Consider the following 24,561-nt stretch of genomic DNA (forward strand, 5'->3'; position numbering starts at 1 on the left):
ATGGCAGCCATGAATTAAGGTTTACAAGGAGAGAGGTTGAATGATATCCACAGTATTTATTCATCTGTCCATTGAAGTTTTGAGAAATTCCACTGCAATGGATGCTTTCTGATGGGCATTAACATCTGAGGAAATGATCTGCATGCTTTGTGTCCACTTCCATAAGTCCATCCATATCCTTCTTCCTGGATGTTCTTGTCTGCAGTCTTCCAATCTTGCTCCTTCCAGGCTGGGAATCCATGTATGTCCTTAACTCATGTGCCATCTCCCTCAGTGCAAAATGGACAACCAAGTCTCTTTCTTGGGACTCTGACCACCATGAGGATTTCCCTTCACTACTGTTTTGGGTCCACTTTATTAGACAGTGACAAACTGCTTTTTAAAAATGTGCCAGTGTACACTCAAATCAGCAGAGTGTGAGGACTGTTAAGGCATATTCCAGTCAACACTGGATATTGCCTCACTTCTTAGCTTTTACCAAAATGCTGGATGTGAAATTGTATCACTCATTCTATTACCAATGAGGTTTACATCCTTAAATGTTTCAAGATCGTTTGCATTTTTTCATGGAATTCCTATTGATTTACTTAGCCCACTTTAAGACATTTGTCTTTTTCATTCATAGGAGATCATTTCATATTCTAGATACTAATCTTTTGTTAGCTATATCTGTATTGGTATCTTTTCCAGTTGGAACTATATCTTTGAGGGATTCCTAGAAGTCTCTTAATAATGTGGATATCATTCTTCTTGGTTTGGATACATGTAGGCTAAACAAGTTATGTTTTCCATACACCCCAATATTTAATGGTGAAACATGGATAGGACAATAGCAGTAAACAGAACTCTTTTGAAAGTGAAAGAAGACATATAGCACTCACTGGTCTTGCAATCCCAGAATCCTACTAAGCCTCTCTTAGGAGGAATCCCCATACTGACATTGAAGACTATTCCATGGTTAGCAATGATTTCCACTCTCCCCAGTCCATTATTTTTCACGACGCTTAATTCTGCCTTCTGAAAAGTCCTTACTTGGACATTTATCCTCCTTGGCAACACTTGACTAAGAAACTGAAGAATGTCTCTATTGGGGGCTTTATCAGCTGTCTCAGTCTCTTTCCTGGCCATTGAAGATAGATGGGTCAAGGATTCTTTTCTGTCTCAAATAGTCAAATTTTCATTAGTCCAGATTAATAGGTGACTTTTTATCTACCTATTCACAGATGATGAACCACATTTATATTCACAATTATTTATAGATCTCTAGAACTCAATAGATAAATAGATACAGTATATAGATATAGATTTCAAATATCTTAGGTATATTGGGATTCTCTGTGAGATTCATACTGTAACTTTCTTGATTTCTTTGACATGAACCACTTTGTCAAATTTAAAAGATTTACTGAGCATAACCTTCAACAATTTAGACTTTATAGCCATGGGATATGATGACCATATCTTTGACCTTGTCCTTGATACAGGGCAGAGTTTCATTGGTCTATTTACTCAGAGTCCTAACTTTTATATTTACTTGTTGAAAATGAAACGTTCTCTTCTAATTTTCAAGTCCTAGAATTTCTTAACTCTTTCTATATTCTCTCTCATTTTTACTTGCAAACTGACAATTTTTTTTTGTGAGTATGACTAAATTTTATGGAAACTTGTTAAATGCATCTGATAGCAAAGAACTGGCACTGGAAACATTCTATTTTCCCATGTAATCTCCATTTTAAATTACTGCAAGTGACTGTTGTATCAAATGTTTTTACTGTGCCAAGCCTGAATTGCTATCCTTCCAGTTGTCAATAAAACATTACTTGACACTGACTGCCAGGCCCTAAAAAAACTTACAAATTTTATCAAATTTTAAAAAAAATCATACCACCACCTGTACAAATGTCTAAAACATAATGAGTAGAATGAATATGCTACAAGAACAAATCCAAAACATTTTTATTTCTGGCCAATATTATATGTTTTATCTTGGGTGAGCTGTGGGGGGTGTTATTCTCCTGTATCATCATCTTATTCCTTATGAATCAACCACTAATGGGAGCCTTGGGAAAGGAGAAGATAAAAAAGGACATAAAGACACACACAGCCTCTGACCAAAAATGAAATATGTCACATCTGCCCACATTTTATTTGCCATAAGAAATCACATAGTCAAGTCTGACTTCAAAGGGATGAAATATAATCTTCTTTCATGGAGCAAAGACAAAGGAGTTATTTACAACTTATACAATCTATTAAAATTCTTATAGGTGCTATTATAGCTACTTTTCATATATTGTTCTATATGATTTTTGTCCTAAGCCCTAAAAGGCACCCCATAATAAACAATTCCAGTTTAATATTTTCTTCTTCCACCTGTTTAGGGCATCTTTGATCCCCTGGTTTCTCAGGTTAGAAACCAGTAGATTAACATGGGGATCAACACAATGTGTGCAATAAAGGCCAGCTTGTTTTGACTCAGAGAATCATCAGAGCTAGAGTACAAATAGACAAATATTCCTGAGCCCTAAGAGAGGGTCACTGCTGTCAGGTGAAAAGCACAGGTGTGGAAGGCCTTGGACCTACCTTCAACTGATGTGATCTTCAAAATTGTGGCAATGGAGTTCCTGTTGTGGCCCAGCAGCAATAGTATCCATGAGGATGAAGATTCAATCCCTGGCCTTGATCAGTGGCTTAAGGATCTGGCATTGCCATGATCTGTGGTGTAAGCTGCAGACATGATTTGGATCCAGCATTGCTGTGGCTGTGGCATAGGGCAGGGGCTACAGCTCTGATTTAACACCTGGCCTGGGAACTTCTTTATGCCACAGGTGCAGCCCTAAAAAGACAAAAAAAAATGTGGAAATGATATAACCATAGGATATCACTATAACTAGGAAAGACAAATCTAAAGATCACTGTTAGCACAGAGGTTATAACTTATAAGAAAATGGTATCAGAGCAGGGCAGGATTAGCAGTTGGGGCAGGTTACAAAAGAAATGATTGATGACATTTGGTCCACAGAAATGGAGCTGAAATAAGGCACACCATTGAATGAATGATCCAGAATTCCAATTATACAATGGTGGAGATGGTGTAGGCCATGATGGCTGTGTAGAGGAGAGGACTGCAAATGGCAGCATAGCGATCATAAGCCATGGTGGCCAGGAGGCAGCACTCAGTCAGACCCAGGCTAGAGAAGAAGTATTGCATGGTGCATCCCATAAAGGAGATGAATCTATGCTTCTTGAAGAAATCTGAGAGAATCTTGGGAGCTGTGGGAGAAACATAACAAACATCTAAGGAGGAAATTGTATCAATAAAATATGTGGGTGAGTGCAGGTAAGAGTCTAACCTGGTCAGTGTTGTGAGACCCAGGTTCCAGGACACTGTCATAAGATCAGTGCCTAGAAATATTGAAAATAGGATATTTTCAGCCTCACAAATTCAGAGAATTCTGGTAAGATAAACCTGGTAACTGTAATGCTTCCCTCATCCATTGTCATTGCGCTTCTGAGATCTGAAGGGAGATAATAAAAGAAATTTGTTAATGCAATATTCTTGGGCTATTAAAAGTGGGTGATGTTACCCTGCTCTTCAGCCCTCTAGCTTATATATTTCCCTATAAACAATATAACAAGAAAAAAGAAACTGCCTATATGCATTTTTATTTCTTTATTTTTAAGAAATCTTTTCATTGAAGTATAACCTACATAAAGAAAAGAACATCCAGAAGTTCCCACTGTGTCTTGGTCAGTTAAGAACCTGACTAGTGTCCATGAGGATGTGAGCTCGATCCCTGACCTTGCTCAGTGGGTTAAAGCATCTGGTATTGCTGAAAGCTGTGGTATAGGTCATAGATGAAGCTCAGATGCAGTGTTGCTGTGGCTGTGGCATAGGCTGGCAAGCACAGCTCTGATTTGACCCCTAGCCTAGGAACCTTGACATGCCACACGTGTAGCCCTAAAAAGAAAAAAAAGTTACATCTAATGGAGATAGGGCCCTTTGTGATTCAGAAAGACACCAATGGCTTCTGGGATGATGATAATGCTGTATTTTCTGATGTTACTTATGGTTACAGAATCATTGTCTCTATACCATTATAGTATATATTTATATTTATTTTCTTATTAAAGTATAGTTGTTTTACAATGCCATGCCAATTTCTGATGTACAGCATGGTGACCCAGTCATATATATATATATATATATATATACTCTCCCTTTCTTATATTATCTTCCATCATGGCCTATCCCAAGAAACTGGATATTGTTCCCTGTTCTGTACAGTAGGACCTTATTTCTTATCCATTCTAAATGTAATAGTTTGTACCGTCTACATTTATGCTGCACATATTTTTGTACATATGTAAGAATGCTACAATAAAAAGTAAAAATAAGAAACATTTTAAATATAAGTTAAGTAACATAAATTCTCCCTTATGTAAAGGCCTATTTTGATACTGAAAATCCTAACAAGATGGGGGCAAGTAGCCCAATTCATCCAAAATGGAACTGTATTCACACTTGTTACTTTGTATGAACACCTCCGATAATCCACACACTCTAGAGAAGAAAGCATGATTCCTGTAAGAATAAACCATCTCTCTCAGAGCCTAAGGGTAGAGTAAAATCTTCCAACCTAAACAAATGGAACAATGTTATGTTTTCTTATTTCTGGAAAATAATATCACATTCCAGGCACTAAATGAGAATTTTCAGAATTCACTTGTCCATCTTCCTGACTTTAAGTAGACTTAAATTAGTATCATTCCAGATTTTCCAGAAAAAGTATACACATTAGACATGTCTGAGATCAAATAATATCTGAGATGTTGATTTTTTAAATTAAGAAATAGTGTAGGATGCAACTACTGCCTTTGGAATGGGTAAGCAATATGATCCTGCTGTATAGCACTGGGAACTATATCTAGTCACTATGATGGAGCATGATAATGTGAGAAAAAACAATGTATATATGTACATGTGACTGGGTCACCTTGCTGTACAGTAGAAAATTGTAAACCAGCTATAATGGAAAAAAAATAAAAATCATTATTAAAAAAAGAAATAATGTAAGGGATCAGAGACATACCAATAATTGGTGAGTTGCCTCCTGCATCAAGAATCATAAGGTTTATTAATTTCCATTACCTATAAAATTGCAATAGAAAGCTATTATCAATATTTCAAAAGTTAGTGGACACACGCACACAGACAAACAGAGTGTATCTTTTAAAAATTTTTTTTCTGTTGGAGTGGCTTTAGTTAATTGTTTTGTTTCTTTTTTAAAAGAAATTATTACTGAAGTTCTGTTTACTCCTCAGCTCACATCTATTAGTCCTATTCCATCTCTAATTAGAGATCAGGGGAGAATTTACAAAACTCCTCCCTCACTTCCACACAAGACCCTTTAATCTAATATAATCAGTAGAGTGAGATGAGAAACTATTCACATTTCCTGGCAAATGGGTTCTCATTAGCTCTATTGAAGTAGTAATATGGATAATTCACTATTCCTAAATTTTGCAAGTCATTTTGGTGGGAATGTAATTGGGAATGAGCAAGATGTCAGGGTAAAATCTTCCATCTTGTCCAGAACTTTCCAACCAAAGTTGGGTTTAAAAAAAAGGCACAATTTCACTTTAAAAAATTACAAAATAACTTAAAAATGTGATGTCAACATCACTGTGTCATGATATTCCTCTTTTCTATCCCTCCTTTTAACAAATAAGCATCAGTGGCTATCCATGGAGCATGGGCTGTGGAAGCAGAAGCCAGAAAACTGGCCCCAATCCCCCTTGGCTGTGGTCAGGGAAAACCACCCATGGATGAGACAGGCCTTGCAAAAGTCCCATATTGCCAAGGTGGGAATCAGTTCTCCGTTGGATTTCAGTACTCTACTGAAAGAAGTATGCCAGTGCTACCCATCCCATGAAGCAACATAGCACAGTACTGAACTACCTGTCAACAATGTCTCCAAAGGAGCAAAAGGAGAGGGCTGAGTAAGTGCCTGGATAACTCTGCTGCATAGAATTCTGTGGAGAAACATGTTCCTCTCTACAGCACCCAGAGTATTGAAGCTGGAACTCAATGATGGGGAGGGGGGTGGGGGGGATATGGGAAAAGTGTCAGATAAAAATATCAAAGGACATCAAAAGGATGTTTTTTCTGCTGATTGTTTTCATGACTTCAACATGATACCCAAACATGACTTGCTGTGAGAACTTCACCAAAGGATCCCTATACCTGGTCTGCAAGAAATGGAATACCCTGAGTTCTAAACTCACTTGTCCCCCAAATCTGTACCAGCACATTGTGCACATGCTCAAGTGTGGCAGGATAATGGACTCTAGTAAATAATAAACACACTCAGAAAATTGGACCATGTCCTGTAGGCAAGGGAAAACCCAAACCTTGAGCAATATTGCAACAATGTAGAAAACAAAAGAAAGTTTGCCAGCAGCCAACCTCATAAGCAGTAAGAACTAAAAAATACCTATAAGTTTAAGAAATCAATTGCAAGGGGAAGCAAGAGGGTGGAGATGGTGTATTTATACAAGGTTGGAGAAAACTTTACCTATAACCAAGACCAATGAGAAAGTCTCCCACCCAAAAACATAAGTAAAGATGAGAGGTGTCTGCTACTTCACATACAAAAGCAGCAACTCAAAACTCCAAGTAACATGCAGTAAAGTTAGCAATAATCCTCCAGTAACTGGACACAAAGACACAGACTTTTGCAGTCAATCTGATAAAGATATCAAAATAGCTGGTTTGAAGAAACCCAAGAATTACAAGAAAACAGAAACACAATGATATCAGGAAAAAATACATGAGCAAAATGAGAAATTTAACAAAGAAGTAGAAATCATAAAAAAGAATTGAACAGAATTCTGGAGCTGAAGAATTCAATAAATGAAATAAAAAATGAAATTTAGAGGATCTAAAGCAGAATATGCCAAATGGAGGAGAGTATCAGTGAGATACAAAATAGGGGCTTTGAGATGACACATTCGGAAAAGAACAAATAAAAAAACGAAAAAGAACAAAGAAAGCCTACATGATCTATGAGAGACCGTGAAATACAAATATTAAAAGAATGGGGGTTTCCGAAGGAGAAGAGATGGAGAAAAGGGCACAAAGTCTATTTAAACATAAGAGAGCCAAGAATTTCTCAAACCTGGGGAGAGATATGGACATACAAATTCACAAACTGATAGATATAACCTCAAAATAACCTTTTCCATAATATATTGTAATAAAACTGTCAAAAATCAAAGACAAAGAAAGGACACCAAGAGCTGAAAGGAAGAAAAAAGAGTGTAGCCTACAAAGAAATCTTCCTTAAGCTTTCAGAAAATTTCTCAACAGAAACCCTACAAGCCAGGAGGGAGTGGAATGATATATTCAAAGTGTTGGCAGAAAAAAAAATCCAATAAAAAATTATCTATCCTGGAGTTCCCTGGTGGCCTAGTGATTAAGGATTTGATGTTTTCACTGCTGAGGTTCAAGTTCAGTTCCTGGCCCAAGAACTTCTGCAAGCTAGAGACACAGAAAAGAAAGAAAGAAGAAAGGGAAGGAAGGAAGGAAGGAAGAGATCACAGTGGTGAAATGGGTTAAGAATCTGACTGCAGCAGTTCTGCTCATTGCAGAGGAGTGGATTCTATCCCTGGATTAAAGGATCCAGCACTGCCACAGCTGCAAAACCAGTTTTAATGTTTCTTCTTTCCTTTCTAATTTTATTTATTTCAGTCCTCTCCCTTATTTTCTTAATGAATCTATTAAAACTATTTGTCAGTTTTGTTCATCAGTTAAAAAAAAACAGATCCTAGTTTCATCATTCTTTCCTATTGTATTTTCACTCTGTGTTATCTTTTTTCCACCCTGATCCTTACTATTTCCTTTCTTCTATTAATTTTGGACATAGTTTAGTTTTCCATTTCTAGTTCCTTGTGTTATAAATTTATGGTGATTAAAGTACCTTTATTATTTCTTAATGCAGGCATTCTTTTCCGTGAACTTCCCTCTTTGAACAGATTTTTCTTCATTCCATAAGTTTTGATATACTGTTTTTCCATTTCATTTGCCTCAAGATTTATTTAATTTCTGACTTTATTTCTTCCTTGACCTATGGTGTTCAGTTTCATTTCCTCATATTTGTGAGTCTTTCAGCTTTCTTCTTGTATTTGATTTCTAGTTTCATACTTTTATGACTAGAAAATGTACTAGATACAATTTCAATCTTCTTAAATTTATTGACTTGCTTTGTAGCCTATCATATGCTCTATCTTAGAAAATCTTCCATAGGCACTACTAAAGAGTAGATATGTTTCTTTAAACAGATATTATGTAAATGTTGGTTAAGTCCATCTGTTTTAATGTAGCTTAATTCCAATGTTTCATTACTGATATTTTTTCTGGATGATCTATATATTGTTAAAAGTTGGATTTGCAATAGATATTATTCAGTCATAAAAAAGAATGAAATCCTGCCATTTGCAGCAATGTAAATGGACATAGAAAATATTATGGTTAGTGAAATAATTCAGATAGGGAAAGATTTAGCCATTTAGCCACTTTGTTAATCTTTTTCCAACTGCTTTGTAATTCCTTTGTTTCTTTCTTCTTCTCTTGCTCTCTTTCTTCATAATTTCCTGGTTTTGTGTAGTGGTATGCTTATATTCTTCTCTCATTATCTTTTTTGAATCTACTACAGATTTTGGTTTTGTTCAAACCATAATTTTTACATTAAAGATCTTCTATGAATGAGAATAGAGATAACCATGCAAAGTGAAGTAAGTCAGACAGAGAAAGACAGATATCATATGATATCACAATATGAGGGAACCAAAACAATGATACAAATGAACTTATTTACAAAATAGCAACAGAATCACAAACTTAGAAAAGAAAGAAAGAAGAATGAAGGAAAGAAGGAAGGATGGAAGAAAGGAAGGAAATGAAAAAAGAAAGAAAGAAAGAAAGAAAGAAAGAAAGAAAGAAAGAAAGAAAGAAAGAAAGAAAGAAAGAAAAAGAAAAGAAAGAAAGAAAAGGAAGGAAGGAAGAACTCACCTGTGGTTACCAAAGTTGAACAGCAGGGGATGGAGGGTGGGGGGATGAATTGGGAGCTTAAGATTGGCATATACACACCATTGTATATAGAATGGATGGTCATTGGGAACCTACTGTATATCAAAGAGAAATCTACTCAACAACCTATAATAACCTAGTATATATGTGTAACTGAATCACTTTAGCATACAGCAGACACATTTTAAATCTACTACTTTAACTAAAAAAAAAAGAAATGACAGAAGTGGTTTTAGACAAAAGTTAAATATCTTTGGTACCATAAGCTATCACTACCACTGCATATAGACATATTTCTGTGCTTTCTAATCTTGTTTCAACTCAGTCCTATTGCCACAGATCCTAATGATGGTATGGAGGAAAGACAAATGTATGACCGATATGAGAAGCTTGTAAACAAAGTTTTTGGTAAAAATTTAAAAAGAAAAAAAATACATATCAACCTACTGCAGTGTATTTCAATCCTGACTTGAGAAATAAAAACTGTAAAAATATTTTGTGACAAATAGGAGAGGATGTTTGAACATTGGACATTTAATGATACTAAAGAATTATTATTTTGCTGATGAGAAAATGACATTAAGATTATATATTTTTGGAAAGTTTTTGTCCTTTAAAGAAGCATATTGAAATTTGCAGATAAAACTTTATGACATCTAGGATTTGCTTCAAACTAATCTGTGAAAGTGGGAGAAAGTGGGTAGGAGTACAGATGATGTAAGACTAGCTAAGAGCTGATAATTGTTTAAACTGGATAATGGATACAAAGGAGGTTATTATAATATTCTACTTTTCAGTGCTTAAATTTTTGCATAATAAAAGGGTTTTTTTTTTTTAAAAAACGAGAGAGAGACACACACAAAGAAAAAAAAGAGCACAAATGTTGATAAGGATATGAAGGCAGGCAGCTACAGCTCTGATTAGACCCCTAGCCTGGGAACCTCCATATGCCATGGGAGCAGCCCTAGAAAAGGCAAAAAGACCAAAAAAAAAAAAAAAAGGATATGAAGTTAAAAGTCTTACACAGTTAGTAAGCATATAAATCAGTTTAGGTACTACAGCTAATCCAATTACATAATGTCCAATCCAATACATAATCTCCAATTATGAAGATTCCTCAAATAATTAAAAATAGATTTACCACATGGTCCATCATTTCTACTATGGGTATGTATCCAATCCAAATAAAATGGGTTATTGAACAGAAACACACTTCCATGTTTATTGTAGCATTAATCACAAAGCCAAGATTTGGAAACAACCCAAGTGCTCATCAGTAGATAAACGACTTCAGGATAAATATACAGTATAATGTTATTCAGCCTTGTTAGTGAAGGCAATCTTGTCATTTGTGGTGATATGGATGAAACCTGGGGGAAATGTGCTAAGTGAGATAAGCCAGACTTAGAAAGAAAAGTACTATATAATGTCACTAATATGTGAAATTTAAAAGAGTTGAACTCATAGGAACAGAAAGCAGAATGATGGTAGGATGAAAATAAACAACCTAAATGTCCATCGACAGAGGAGTGGATCAAGAAGATGTGGTACATATACACAATGGAATATTACTTAGACATTAAAAAGAACGAAATACCGGCATTTTTTGCAACATGGATGGACCTAGAAACTATCATGCCATACAATGAGACACCAACATCAAATGCTTTCACTGACATGTGGAATCTGAAAAAAGGACAGACTGAACTTCTTTGCAGAACAGATGCTGACTCACAGACATTGAAAAACTTATGGTCTCTGGAGGAGACAGTTTGGGGGGTAGGGGGATGTGCTTGGGCTGTGGGATGGAAATCCTGTGAAATCAGATTGTTATGATCATTATACAACTACAGATGTGATAAATTCATTTGAGTAATAAAAAAATTTAAAAAAAGAAAATAATGATGCTCCATGACTTAAAAATACTGTGGGATTGAAATCCTATAAAATTGGATTGTGATGATCACTATACAACTATAAATGTAATAAATTCATTGAGTAATAAAAAATGATGGCTAACAAAAAAATGTTGTGTTTTTGTGGTTTGATTCAGCTGTTAGTACATTTTGGCATATTATCTTTATCAAATAAAAACTTTTTAATCAAAAGGCAGTGTGATTTTTGTTACATTCCATTTGAATCTTATTGTGTAGGATATTACAGTGTATGAGGATTCCAACACAACAGCTATGCCAGATATCGCAGAATTTGTGACCTCAGCAATACCTTCTCCTCTTTTGCAACCTCTTCAAAGTTTCTTTGATTTCTTTGTTCCTCAGACTGTATACCAAAGGGTTCACCATAGGAATCACCATAGTGTAGAAGACTGATGCAAATCTGTCAAAGCTGGAAGAACTTCCAGTGCTAGAACTTAAATAAACAAAGATACTTGCGGTGTAAAAGAGACTAACTGCTGTCAAGTGAGAAGCACAGGTGTTGAAAGCCTTGGACCTGCCTTTAGCTGAAGTGATCTTCATGATGGAGATGACAATATAGACATAGGATATCATGATAACTAGGGCATTTACTATCCCAAAGATCATAGTTAATACAATAGTTAAAAGTTGTAAGAAGAATGTGTCAGTGCAGGAAAGAATTAACAGTTGGGGCATGTCACAGAAGAAGTGGTGGATGACATTAGGCCCACAGAAGTGGAGCTGAAGCATGGCACACACTTGAGACAGAGAACCAGAGAGTCCAGCCATATAGGACCCCAGCACCATCTGACCATAGAGAGTGGGTGACATGATTGATGAATAGAGGAGTGGGTTACAAATGGCAGCATATAAATCATAAGCCATGACTGTCATGAGACAAGACTCACTCAGTCCCATGGTCAAAAAAACCAAACTCTGAACCAAACAGCCCACATAGGTGATAATTTTTTGATTCTGGAAGAAGTTATAGAGCATCTTGGAAGCTGTGGCGCTCACATAGCAAATATCAATGAAGGACAGATTACTAAGGAAGAAGTACATGGGTGTGTGGTGGTGGGCATATATTCTTATTAAGATGATGAGGCACATATTCCAAGTCAGGGTTGTCATATAGATCAACAGGAATACAACAAAGAGCATTGCTATGATTCTGGGAAAATCTGAGAATCCCACGGAGATGAAAGAGGTGATCTCTGTAGTATTTCCTCCCCTAATCATTGGATTGGTGCTCCTGAAATCAGAAAAAAAGACAAGGGAATGCATTGTTGACTCAGGTAAAATGGCAGCATTACAATTCTCATATGTGGCATATTTTTCCTCCATTGAATACTGGAAAAATGCAAATGTGTCACTGTCCTGAGAGGAAAACCCCCAGCTTTTCATCTAGAATTTTAAGCAATGCCTTCTGAGTACTTCAGGTTCTCAGTTATTTCATGAGGTCTCATTAAACTTAAAAGGTATATTTTATGAGGAGTTCCCATTGTGGCCCTGTGGTAACAAATCTGACTAGTATCCATGAGGATGAGGATTCAATTCCTAGCCTTGTTCAGTGGGTTAAGGATCTGGCATGCAGTGAGCTGTAATGCAGTTCACAGATGTGGCTTGGATCCTCTGTTGCTGTTGCTGTGGTATAGGCCAGCAGTTGTAGCTCTGATTTGATCTCTAACCTGGGAACCTCCATATGCCACAGGTGTGGCCCTAAAAAGACCCCTAAAAAAAGACTTATTTTATGATAACTTTTGTCCCTCCCTGTGTATATTTATTGTGACTTTATATGTAACATGCATCTTCAAAGTCTTCCTGAAATCCACTATTAAATTTTAACATTTTACACTGCATAAAATGATATGTACACAGTGCAACAAAAAAAGTAAACGTCCTACAGCTGAGCTGTTCTCTGACCAATAAATTTGAACTTCAGCAAAAAGACATATTTTAAAAGTTGATTGAAAATGTTTAAACGAAAATAGAAATCCTGTGAGAACACATATAATGATGATATCATTGATTAAAATAACAAGTTTTTAAGAGACTTCTAATAATTCAATATAGAACTTCTGCTTTACAATCACTACACATAAGTGCATCATTTTAGAATAAGTTTGAAATAGCTATTCTTTCCCAGATAACCATTTAGACAGATTTTTAATTTAATTTAAGGAAAGACTCCCAAATTCATTCAATGAGGCCACTATTACTCTGATACCAAAATCAGACAAAAACACTACAAGAAAGACAGTTACAGGCCAATAGGTTTGATGAATATAGATGCAAAAAGCATCACCAAAATTAGCAAAACAAATCCAATAATATATGAAAAGGATCACAAACCATGATCAAGTTGGACCTCTTACAGGTCCAAGGAATGCTTCAACATATGACAATCAAGCAATGTCATACACCACATTAACAAAAGGAAAGGAAACATTTGAAATAGCTGTGCTCTCCATGATGGTCATCTAGATAAAATTTAAAAATTACTTTTTTGCTCTTTTCGCTTTTTTAGGGCTGCACCCATGCCATATGGAAGTTCCCAGTTTAGGGAAAGAATTGCAGCTATAGCTGCCAGCCTAAACCACAGCCACAGCAAAGCAGGATCCAAGCCACATCTACAACCTACACCACAGCTCATGGCAATGCTGGATCCCTGACCCACTGAGTCAGGGTAGGGGTCAAACCCACATCCTCATGGATTGTAGACAGATTTGTTTCCATTGTACCACAATTGGAACTCCCTAAAAATTACTCCTTTACTCATAAAAAATTACACCATAAATAATAACTCCTCACATTTTATACAAATATATTCAATACATCAAGTCCAAAATGATGTGGAAAATTACATCTGATTTATAATCCTGATATACACAGAATGGATGCCCAATTAAATTATGAAATAGGCCTTCTTAGGGAAGTCTTTATACACAATTCCAAAATGATGCTAGAAGAACTCACTACTGGCCCCCACTCCTGTCCTGATTTTAAGATATTTTGCCTCCTGGGAAACAGTGTAGTACTCTGTGAAAGGTCAGACGTTAGAGATTTAGTTCTCAGTGATATAATCAAGATAACAACATAGGTCATTCCTGACTTCAGTTCCCGCCACCAAAAAAAAATTTTTGCAGCATTCCCATAGTTGCGCAGTGGAAAGGAGTCCAACTAGGAACCATGAGGTTGTTGGTTCGATCCTTGGCATTGCTCAGTGCGTTAAGGATCTGGCATTGCCCTGAGCGGTGGTGTAATTCAAAGACGCAGCTCAGATGGGGCATTGCTGTGGCATTGTTGTTGCATTGCTATTGCTAAGGCATAGGCCAGCAGCTGTAGCTCCAATTAGACCCCTAGCCTGGGAACCTCCATATGCCACAGGTGCAGCACCAAAAGGACAAAAAATATATATGTGTTAGCAATTATTCACAGACAAGATAACATGTGAAAATCTTAAAACACAGGAATAAGGCAGAAGCACACCCCTAGACCACAGAGATGGAGAAGGCCCACATTAGAAGGGTAGAGGAGCAGCACATTTCACTGCATTGCCCCTCCCCTATGTGACACAGTACTACACCAAGAGGACCCCTCTTGGCCTCTGCTTTCTTTAGTGAGAAAAAGAGAGGCCGATATGTACCTCCAGCTCCCCCAGCATTATGTGTCACTGCTCAGGAGGGCCACTTCAGTCTCATTTCCTAGAAGCTATGTGGTAATCCATGGGGTTTGACCACTGGGAATCAGATTGTGCCAGAGAAGAGGGACAGAATTTGCAATAATTAGTACTTTGAGCAGACTGAGTTCCTGCTTGCAGCAGTTCTGCCTGATATGAGACTCCATACAGTGAGCCTTGAAGCCTATTCTCTTGCATCCCTAATTCCTAATCCTCCCTACTACTGAGGTTATTCTCAAGCACTACCCCTACAGGAAGCATGGCTGGAACACTCAGAAAATTACACAAGCCAGGAGCACATGAGTGGAGTGTCCAGTCAGTGGCTCTGCCCATCTGCAGACCAAAGCTAGTGGCTCCATCAGGCCAGGAAACTTGTACAGTTACCCAAATATGGAGCCTTGCCAGTCTTGGGGCCTGTTCTATCACCATGCTCAGGCAAGGAAGCTAGTTGCTAGCCTGAACTACTGCTGAATACAGCCTTCAGCCATACATGGTTAAAAGAACTAACCAATGGATCTGGAAAGCTGCATAACCCATCCTACAACTCTGCTTTCAGTAGCATGTGAGCAGAGAGCCCAATCAATGGCTGTGCCTCTCTTAATGCCACTCTTGGCCCAAATACCAAGGCAGAAATCCTATCAACTGTGTCAAACCATTGTCATCTTCTCCCCAACTTCAGAACATGGACAGTGTCCTCACCCATAAATAGACTTTAATAGCTAGCTAGCCCCAGCAGCCCAAGGGTATTACCAGATGACCCATCTAGAACTCCAAGCTGAACTGAATGGGGAATAGCTTTTGTTGCCAAGGCAAACACATGAAAAGACAACTAAGTGAAATTAAGAATGCATTAACAAAATGAACAAAATTAGTTCAACAAAGAAAGAGAAACCACACACACAGAGAGACACACACATACACACACACGAAAGCAGGAGCTCTTGCTGTGGTGGTGGGTTAAGAAAACAACTGCAGTGACTTGGGTCACTGTAGAGGTTCAGGTTCAATCCATGGCCTCGCAGAGTGAGTTAAAGAATCTGTCATTGCTGTAGCTGCAGCTGGGGCTCAGATTTAGTCCCTGGCCCAGGAATTTCCATATGCCATAGGTGTGACATAAACAAACAAACAAAAAAACCCAGAAATCCTAGGGGTTAATAATAAAATGACTGAAATGAAGAAATCAATAGAGTGTTTTAACACTACACTCAACCAAGCAGGAAGAATCAGTGAGATAGAAAATAAGTCATTTTAAATTATTCTGTCAAAGAAAACAAAAGAATGAAAAAAATTTAAGAACTACAAGACTTACTATGGGACACCATCACCATCAAGACAAAAGATATGCGCATTTTGGTATTCCTAGAAGAGAAAGGAATAGAAAGAATACATAAATCATTAATGACCAAAAGCTTCCCAAATCTGGGGAACAAAAGAGACATTCACGTTCAAGAGATCCCTAAGCCCCCAACAAGGTGTCATAAAGGGCTACATTGACAAATATTACAGTTAGGCTGTTAAATGTCAAAGGTGAGAATTTTGAAAACAACAAGAAAAAGGCAACCTATCACCTAAAAGGGAACTCCCCCTCATAAAATAATGGGCTGATTTCTCCTCAGAAAATTTTTAGGTCAGGAGAGGGCCCTTTCTTTCTTATTGGAAGAAAAACTATTAACCAAGAATACTATACATGGTAAAGTGTTCCTTCAGAGATAAAACTGTTAAAACCAAAGAAAAGCTGAGGATATTCATCACAGCCAGACCTGCCTTCCAAGAAATGCCAGAAGGTACTTCACAAGGAAATAAACATTTGAATGTAGGTGTAAGATGCACTGGTAAGTGTAATATAGAGTCAAAGTCATATGTTTTAATATTGTACTTGTGGTATGTAATGCACTTATGCTGATTTAAATTTTAAAAATAGACGTCTAAACAAAGCCATAGATACAATAATTCATATATTAAAACTTGTAAATTGCAACATTAATAACATAAAAAGTAAGGGCAGGGGATGAAGCAGTGTCAAATGTAGGAATGACATCCAAGTTAAATTGTTATCAGCTTAAAATTGGATGTTATAAATATATTTCCTGTAAGCCTCATGGTAACCACAAAGGAAAAACCTGTAGTTTCAACACAAAAGATTATGATAAAATGTCAAAGTTTACTGCTACACAAAGACATCACTTCAGAAAAGAAGACAGCAAGATAAGAAGCAAGGAATAATGAGTCTATAAAACAGAAACAATTAACAATTTGTCAGTAATGTCATAAACTATCAATCATTATTTTAAACATCAGCAGATTAAATTCTCCTGACAAAAGACATAGACTGTCTAAATAAATACAAAAGCAATATGCAACAATGCGTTTCTTTCAAGAGTGTCATTTTAGCTTTAAAGATAGAGGCTGAGAATGAAAGTGTAGGAAGATGTTTCAAGCCAATGGTAACCAAAATACTCAATGGAGAGAAGAAATTCTCTTCAATGTGTGGTATAGGGAAAATTGGATATTCATATGAAAAGAATGTGACTACTAGATCTCAATCTTACACCACTCAAAAAAATTATCTTGAAGGGAACTAAGGCTCAAATAAATGGTTCTATATAACCAATGACCATAAAACTCCTAGAAGAAAACAAGGGGGGGAAATTTCTTGATATGGGCCTTGGCAATGATTTTTTTTGAATAAGGAAAAAGCAAAAAAACAAATCTCAAAAATCAACAAGTGGATTTGTATCAAATAAAATAACCTTCTGCACAGCAAAATAATTAGCTTTTAAAAAGAGAGAAAAAGCAACCTATGGAATGAGAGAAAATACTTGCAAACCACACATATGATAAAGGATGAATTAAAAAATATATGAGATATAGAACTCAATACCAAAAATAATTTCAATAGGAACCCAATTAGCAATTAGGCAAAGGGACTGAATACGAAGACAACCAAGTGCCATAGACACATGGAAAGTTGCTTAATATCACTAATCATCAGAAAAATGACGATCAAAATCTTAATGAGCTATGACCTTGCACATGTTATAATGGCTATTATCAAAATGAAGAGATAACAAATGTTAGTGAGAATGTGTAGAAAAGGGAACCCTGTTCACTGCAATGGTAATGTAAGTTGGTGCAGCTACTATGAAAAACAGAGTGAAGTTTACTCAACCAGAAATAGAACTGCATATTCAGCAATTTCACTTCTGTGTATATATACAAATGAAACACAATCACTGTCCAGAATAGATATCTACAGCCCCATGTTCACTGCAGTTTTATTTACAATAGCCAAGACATTTGAATGAATAAAGAAATCATGATATATATACATTTCAGGCATCAGAAAACCTTGAGGGCATTGTGCTAAGTAATATAAGTCACATAGAGAAAGACAAATACTGTATGATCTCACTATGTGTGGGGGAAAAATCATAGAAGAGTTCCCATTGTGGCTCAGTGGAATCGAATCTGACTAGTATCCATCAGGACACAAGTTTGATCTCTGGCCCCACTCCATGGATTAAGGATTCAGCATTTCCAAGAGCTGTGGTATAGGTCACTGACATTGCTCAGATCTGGCATAGATGTGGCTGTGGCTGTAGCCAGCAGCTGTAGCTCTGATTCAACCCCTAGCATGGGAACTTCCATATTCCATAGGTGCAGCCCTAAAAAATAAAAAGAAAATCATAGAAGCAGAGACCAAGTCTGTGGTTCCAAAGAGGCAGAGGATGGAGAATGGGAGAATTGGGAGAAGGTGGTCAAATGTATAAACTTTCAGTTATAAGATAAATGAGTTCCAGGAATGTAATAGTCAACATAATGACAATAATTGAGAATTCTATATTGTATATTTGAGAGTTGTTAATGCTTTGAATTTTTCACCATTGAGAATGATGTCAGTTGTGGATGTGTCATATATGGCTATTAGTATGTTATGGTAGTTTCCCTCTATTTCTTGCTCACTTTCCAGAGAGTTTTTATCAGAAACAGATGTTGAATTTTATCAAAAGCTTTTGACGCATCTATTGAGATGATCATATGGTTTTTATTCTTCAGTTTGTTGATGTGGCATGTCATAGTCATTGCTCTGCAGATACTGAAAAACCCTTGCATTCTAGCAATAAATCCCACTTGATCATGGTGGGATATAACTTTTTAATTTATTTTTGGATTCAGTTTGCTGGTATTTTGTTGATGATTGTTGCATCTATGTTCATAAGTGATATTGGCCTGTAATTTTCTTTTTCTCTGTGTGATATCCTCTGATTTTTGTATCAGGGTGATAGTGTTCTCATAGAATGAACTTGGAAATGTTCCTTCCTATGCAATTTCTAGAGGAGTTTCAGAAAGGTAGGTGTTAACTTTTATGTGAATGTTTGACAGAATTCGCCTGTGAAGCCATCCAGTCCCTGACGTTGGTTTTTTGGAATTCTTTAACCATAGTATGAATTTCAGTTCTTATGATTGGTCTACTCATATTTTCTATTTCTTTCTGGTTCAGTCTTGGGAGGTTGTACCTTTCTAAGTATCTGTCCGTTTCTTCTAGTTGTCCAATTTATTGGCATATAGTTTGCTTGTAGTAGTCTCTTATGATCCTTTGTATTTCTGTGATGACCATTGTAACTTTTTCTTTTTCATTTCTCATTTTATTGATTTCAGCCCTCTCCCCTTTTTTTCTTGGTGAGTCTGGCTAAAAGTAAATCAAATTTTTAATTTTTTTTAGGAACCAACTTTTGGTTTCATTGATCTTCTCTATTGTTTTCTTTGTCTCAATTTCATTTATTTCTGCTGTGATCTTTATAAGTTATTTCCTTCTAAAAATTTTAGCCTTTGTCTCTTCTTGCATCTCTAGTTTCAGAATGGGGGAAGATCTTTGCAAATGAAGTGCTCAACAAGGGATTAATCTGCTAAATACATAAATATCTCATTGAGCTTTCTACCAAAATAACAAAAAACCCCAACAATGGGCAAAAAATCTAGATAGACATTTCTCCAAAGAAGACAGACATGTGGCAAAAAAAAAAAAGCACATGAAAAGATGCTCAACATCACTAATTATTAGAGAAGTGCAATTCAAAACTACAATGACATATCACCTCACACCAGTCAGAATAGCTATCATCCAAAAGTCTACAAACAATAAATGATGGAGAAAGTGCAGAGAAAAGGGAACCCTCCTGCACTGCCTGTGGGAATGTAAGCTGATGCAACCACTATAGAGAACAGTATGGAAGTTACTTTAAAAACAAACTTTAGAATTTCCATATGATCCAGAAATCCCACTCCTGGGCATCTATCCAGGGAAAATCATAATTCAAGAAGATACATGGACTCCAATATTCATTGCACTGCTATTAAAAATAACCAAGACATGGAAGCAACTTAAATGTCCATCAACAGAAGAATGGGTGAATAAGATGTGGTACCTATATGCAATGGGATACTACCCAATCACAAAAGAGAAGGAAATAATGCCATTTGCACCAACATGAATGGAGCTAGAGATTTTCATACAACATGAAGAAAGATAGAAAGTCAAATATCACATGATATATGTGGAATCTAATGAAAATGATATAAAAGAACTTCTTGATAATACAGAAACAAACTCAAATTTCAAAACTGATTTTAGGAGTTCCCGTCGTGGCGCAGTGGTTAACGAATCCGACTAGGAACCATGAGGTTGCGGGTTTGGTCCCTGCCCTTGCTCAGTGGGTTAACGATCCGGCGTTGCCGTGAGCTGTGGTGTAGGTTGCAGACGCGGCTCGGATCCCGCGTTGCTGTGGCTCTGGCGTAGGCCGGTGGCTGCAGCTCCGATTGGACCCCTAGCCTGGGAACCTCCATATGCCGTGGGAGCGGCCCAAGAAATAGCAACAACAACAAAAAAGACAAAAAGACAAAAAAAAAAAAAAAAAAAAAAAAACTGATTTTATGGTTACCATAAATGAAACCATTGTAGAGAGGAAACAATGGGGAGGGTGAGAGTAACATATATACACTATGGTATAAAAGAGATGCTTAATGAGAACCTACTGTATAGCATAGGAAAATCTACTCAATGGTTTGTAATAGCCTACATGGGGAAAAATAAGTACATGTATTACTAATTCACATTGCTGTACACCTGAAACTAATACATTTTAAGTCAACTATATGCTAATAAAATTAAATAAAAAGAAAGCTGTTAAGAGAGTAAATTTTAAAAGTTCTCATCCCAAGGAAAAAAATTGTACCTGTAAGAAATATGGACATTAACTAATTTTAATATGGTAATCATTTTGCAATATTTATTTATATCAAATCATTATGTTGTACATCTTAAATGTCTACAATATTATATATCAATTCCATCTCAACAAAACTGTAAAAAAAAGTTTTAGTTCTGATACCTTCTCCCTTTATGTCCCAGTAGGTCAAACACACTTGTCCAATATACTCACAATGAAGTGAGCACAGCCAAACACCCAAATTATAAAGCAAATGGGATATAGATGCTCAGCACAAAATCAAGTACCACAATCCTGCTCAAGAGCTGTTGGTTATTATTATCACTGATGGTTTACAGATAACCATGAATCAATAGATGTGCCCAGGGACAGGAATGCCAGCAGTGCTAGAGTTTTATGGGTTAATTTGTGGAAATACCTGAGGCATCATCAGCCCTGTACACAGTCATGTATCTTTGCCTCAAGGCAGGAGTAGATTCAGACTTCATTTAGAGGCAAGTCAAGTGAGCTGTGGCCATGAAGATACAAATCACCTAAAGCATGTTCAATTTACTTTGCTTGAATTTGAGAACATATGGGTCTATTGAAAATTGGCATCAATCTATGATGGGCCTTGATGTCCGGAGTCAAAGCAAATATTTCAATCTTTAAATACTACAAAGGTATATTTCTACTTTTTGCTGGTACATTCAGCATGTTACAGGTCCCTGACAGATTCATAACAGATTACATCTGACACTGTCCATAACCCAAACTGAGGTGAAAGAGAAAATCAATAGTAACATCCAAGAAAACTCTGGAAATGATTAATAATTGAAAGGAGTTGAACTTTCAGAAAACAAAAAGTAGTATAAATGTTGACAATTAATTGTTCTTGTAAGAATAGATGTGTCAAAAGAGCAAATAGAAATTTAAGAAATAAATTTTGTTATCAGTAAGAATTTAATATCTGATAAAGTCAGTATGTAAAATTGATAAAGGATAAACTCTACCATAAATGGTCTGTGAGACCCAGTTCCCTATAAGTAAAAAGCATTAGGGAAATAAATACATAAGCATTTTTATACTCTTGAGATGGGAAACATTTCTGAAATATAACATCAACACAGAAACAATAAGGAAAATATGATATAACAATTCAAATATGGTTATGGCTAAAATTTCCCTTACATAAAATGCTTTTTAATAATAATTGATGAACTGGTGAAAAATAGTCACAAAATATAAAAATATAATATGGCAAAGTGTTTAATTTAAAAGGCATGAGTTTTTGGGTTGAGTCCTTAGGGTTTTCTAGGTATAGTATTATGTCATCTGCATACAGTGACAGTTTTATCTCTTCTCTTCCTATATGGATGCCTTTGATTTCTTTTGTTTGTCTAATTGCTGTGGCCAGGACTTCCAAAACTATGTTGAAGAGCAGTGGTGAGAGTGGGCATCCCTGTCTTGCTCCAGATTTGAGTGAGAAGACTTTCAGTTTTTCCCCATTGAGGATTATATTTGCTGTGGGTTTATCATAAATGGCTTTGATTATATTCAGGAATGTTCCCTCTATACCCACTTTGGCGAGGGTTTTGATTATGAATGGATGTTGAACTTTGTCAAATGCTTTTTCTGCGTCTATTGCGATGCGTGTACCCGCATGTTCATTGCAGCACTATTCACAATAGCCAAGACATGGAAACCACCCAAATGTCCATCGACAGAGGATTGGATTCGGAAGAGGTGGTATGTATACACAATGGAATACTACTCAGCCATAAAAAAGAATGACATAATGCCATTTGCAGCAACATGGATGGAACTAGAGAATCTCATCCTGAGTGAAATGAGCCAGAAAGACAAAGACAAATACCATATGATATCACTTATAACTGGAATCTAATATCCAGCACAAATGAACATCTCAGAAAAGAAAATCATGGACTTGGAGAAGAGACTTGTGGCTGCCTGATGGGAGGGGGAGGGAGTGGGAGGGATCGGGAGCTTGGGCTTATCAGACACAACTTAGAATAGATTTACAAGGAGATCCTGCTGAAGAGCATTGAGAACTATGTCTAGATACTCATGTTGCAACAGAAGAAAGGGTGGGGGGAAAATGTAATTGTAATGTATACATGTAAGGATAACCTGACCCCCTTGTTGTACAGTGGGAAAATAAAAAAAAAAATAAAAGGCATGAGTAGGAGTTCCTGTCATGGCACAGTGGAAACAAATCCCACCAGGAACCGTGAGGTTGTGGGTTCAATCCCTGGTCTCGCTCAGTGGGTTAAGGATCCGGTGTTGCCAGGAGCTGTGGTGTATGCTGGCACTATGGCTCTGATTGTACCCCTAGCCTTGGAACCTCCGTATGCCATAGGTGCAGCCTAAAAAGACAAAAGAAAAAAAAAGGGGGACGCATAAGTAAATACTGCTGTTGAGTACACAAAATGGTCCTACCTTATTGAGGAAAAAATACTTTATGTAATTTATATAATCTTCTCTCTCTCTCCACACACACACACACACACACACACACACACACACACACACACAAAATGTGAGCTGGTTACAAATGCCTAAAATAATCATTGTATGGAGTTGATGTTCTTCTTTGCACTTGTTGGTTGTTTTTCAATTTTCCACAACTCCTATCTTTATAATAAGAACAAGTTATTAAAATATATTAAACTTTAATCCTAAATAGTAGCTAAGAAGAGAGATAAAAAAGTGGGAAAATGACAGGGAGAGAATGAAAGATAGAGAATGGCAGGGAGAACAGACTCAGACTTTCCTGATTTATTACTGGATGTGTGACCTATAGAAAATTATTAATCCCTCAGACACCTCATTGATACATGGGGCTCTTAATACTTATAGGGTTGTTTCAGGGATTGAATGACATAAAGGCCTTAAAACAGTGAGCAATCAATAAATGTTGGCAATTGTCATTCTTATGGAATTCCTCACTGTAAAGGAAAAAATAAGGGAGAACTAAAACAAAAGGACCAAGGAGTTCTTCCAACTACCATATGCTCCAGCAATCCAACTCCTGGGCGTATATCTCAAGAAAACCATAATTTGCCAAGATACATGCACTTCAATGTTCACTGCAGCGCTGTTTACAATACCCAAGATATAGAATCAACCTGAATGTCCATCTACAGAGGATTTGATAAAGAAGACATTTAGCATATATACAATGGAATATTACTCAGCCATAAAAAAGAACGAAATAATGCTATTTGCAGCAACATGGATGGGCATAGAGATTATCATATGGAGTGAAGTAAGCCAGACAAAGAAAAATAAATATCATATGAGATCACTAATGTGTGGAATCTAATTTAAAATGATGAAAAAATCATTTACAAAATAGATGGAATTCCTGTTGAGGCACAGCAGGTTAAGGATCTGGCATTGTCTCTGAGGTGGTACAGGATCAAACCCTGACCCAGCACAATGAATTAAAGATCTGGCATTGCCACATTTGGGGCATGGATCACAGCTTGTGGCTTCAGTTGGATCTCTGGCTCAGAAACGACAATATCCTGCATGTGCATCCAGAAAAAAAAAAATCTTACAAAACAAAAACAGGCTCAGGTTTTTGAAACCAAACTTATGTTTACCAGAGGGTAAATGTGGGGAGAGGGATAAGTAAGGGGTTGG

The 24,561-nt window shown here is 36.6% G+C and overlaps 1 protein-coding gene across 1 annotated transcript in view; it reads left to right on the forward strand.

The window, feature by feature from the left end:
* Nucleotides 1–23,973, forward strand: part of OBP (odorant binding protein) — a gene marked incomplete at its 3' end in the record, with an annotated part of 33,909 nt that extends 9,936 nt beyond the window's left edge. Inside the window, 3 exon segments of the mRNA NM_213796.1 lie at nucleotides 3,336–3,345; nucleotides 21,895–21,912; nucleotides 23,963–23,973. Of these exon segments, the coding sequence (NP_998961.1) occupies nucleotides 3,336–3,345; nucleotides 21,895–21,912; nucleotides 23,963–23,973 (39 nt within the window).

The sequence above is a fragment of the Sus scrofa genome, chromosome Y (assembly GCF_000003025.6).
Source record: "Sus scrofa isolate TJ Tabasco breed Duroc chromosome Y, Sscrofa11.1, whole genome shotgun sequence".
NCBI classification, from domain to species: Eukaryota; Metazoa; Chordata; class Mammalia; order Artiodactyla; family Suidae; genus Sus; species Sus scrofa.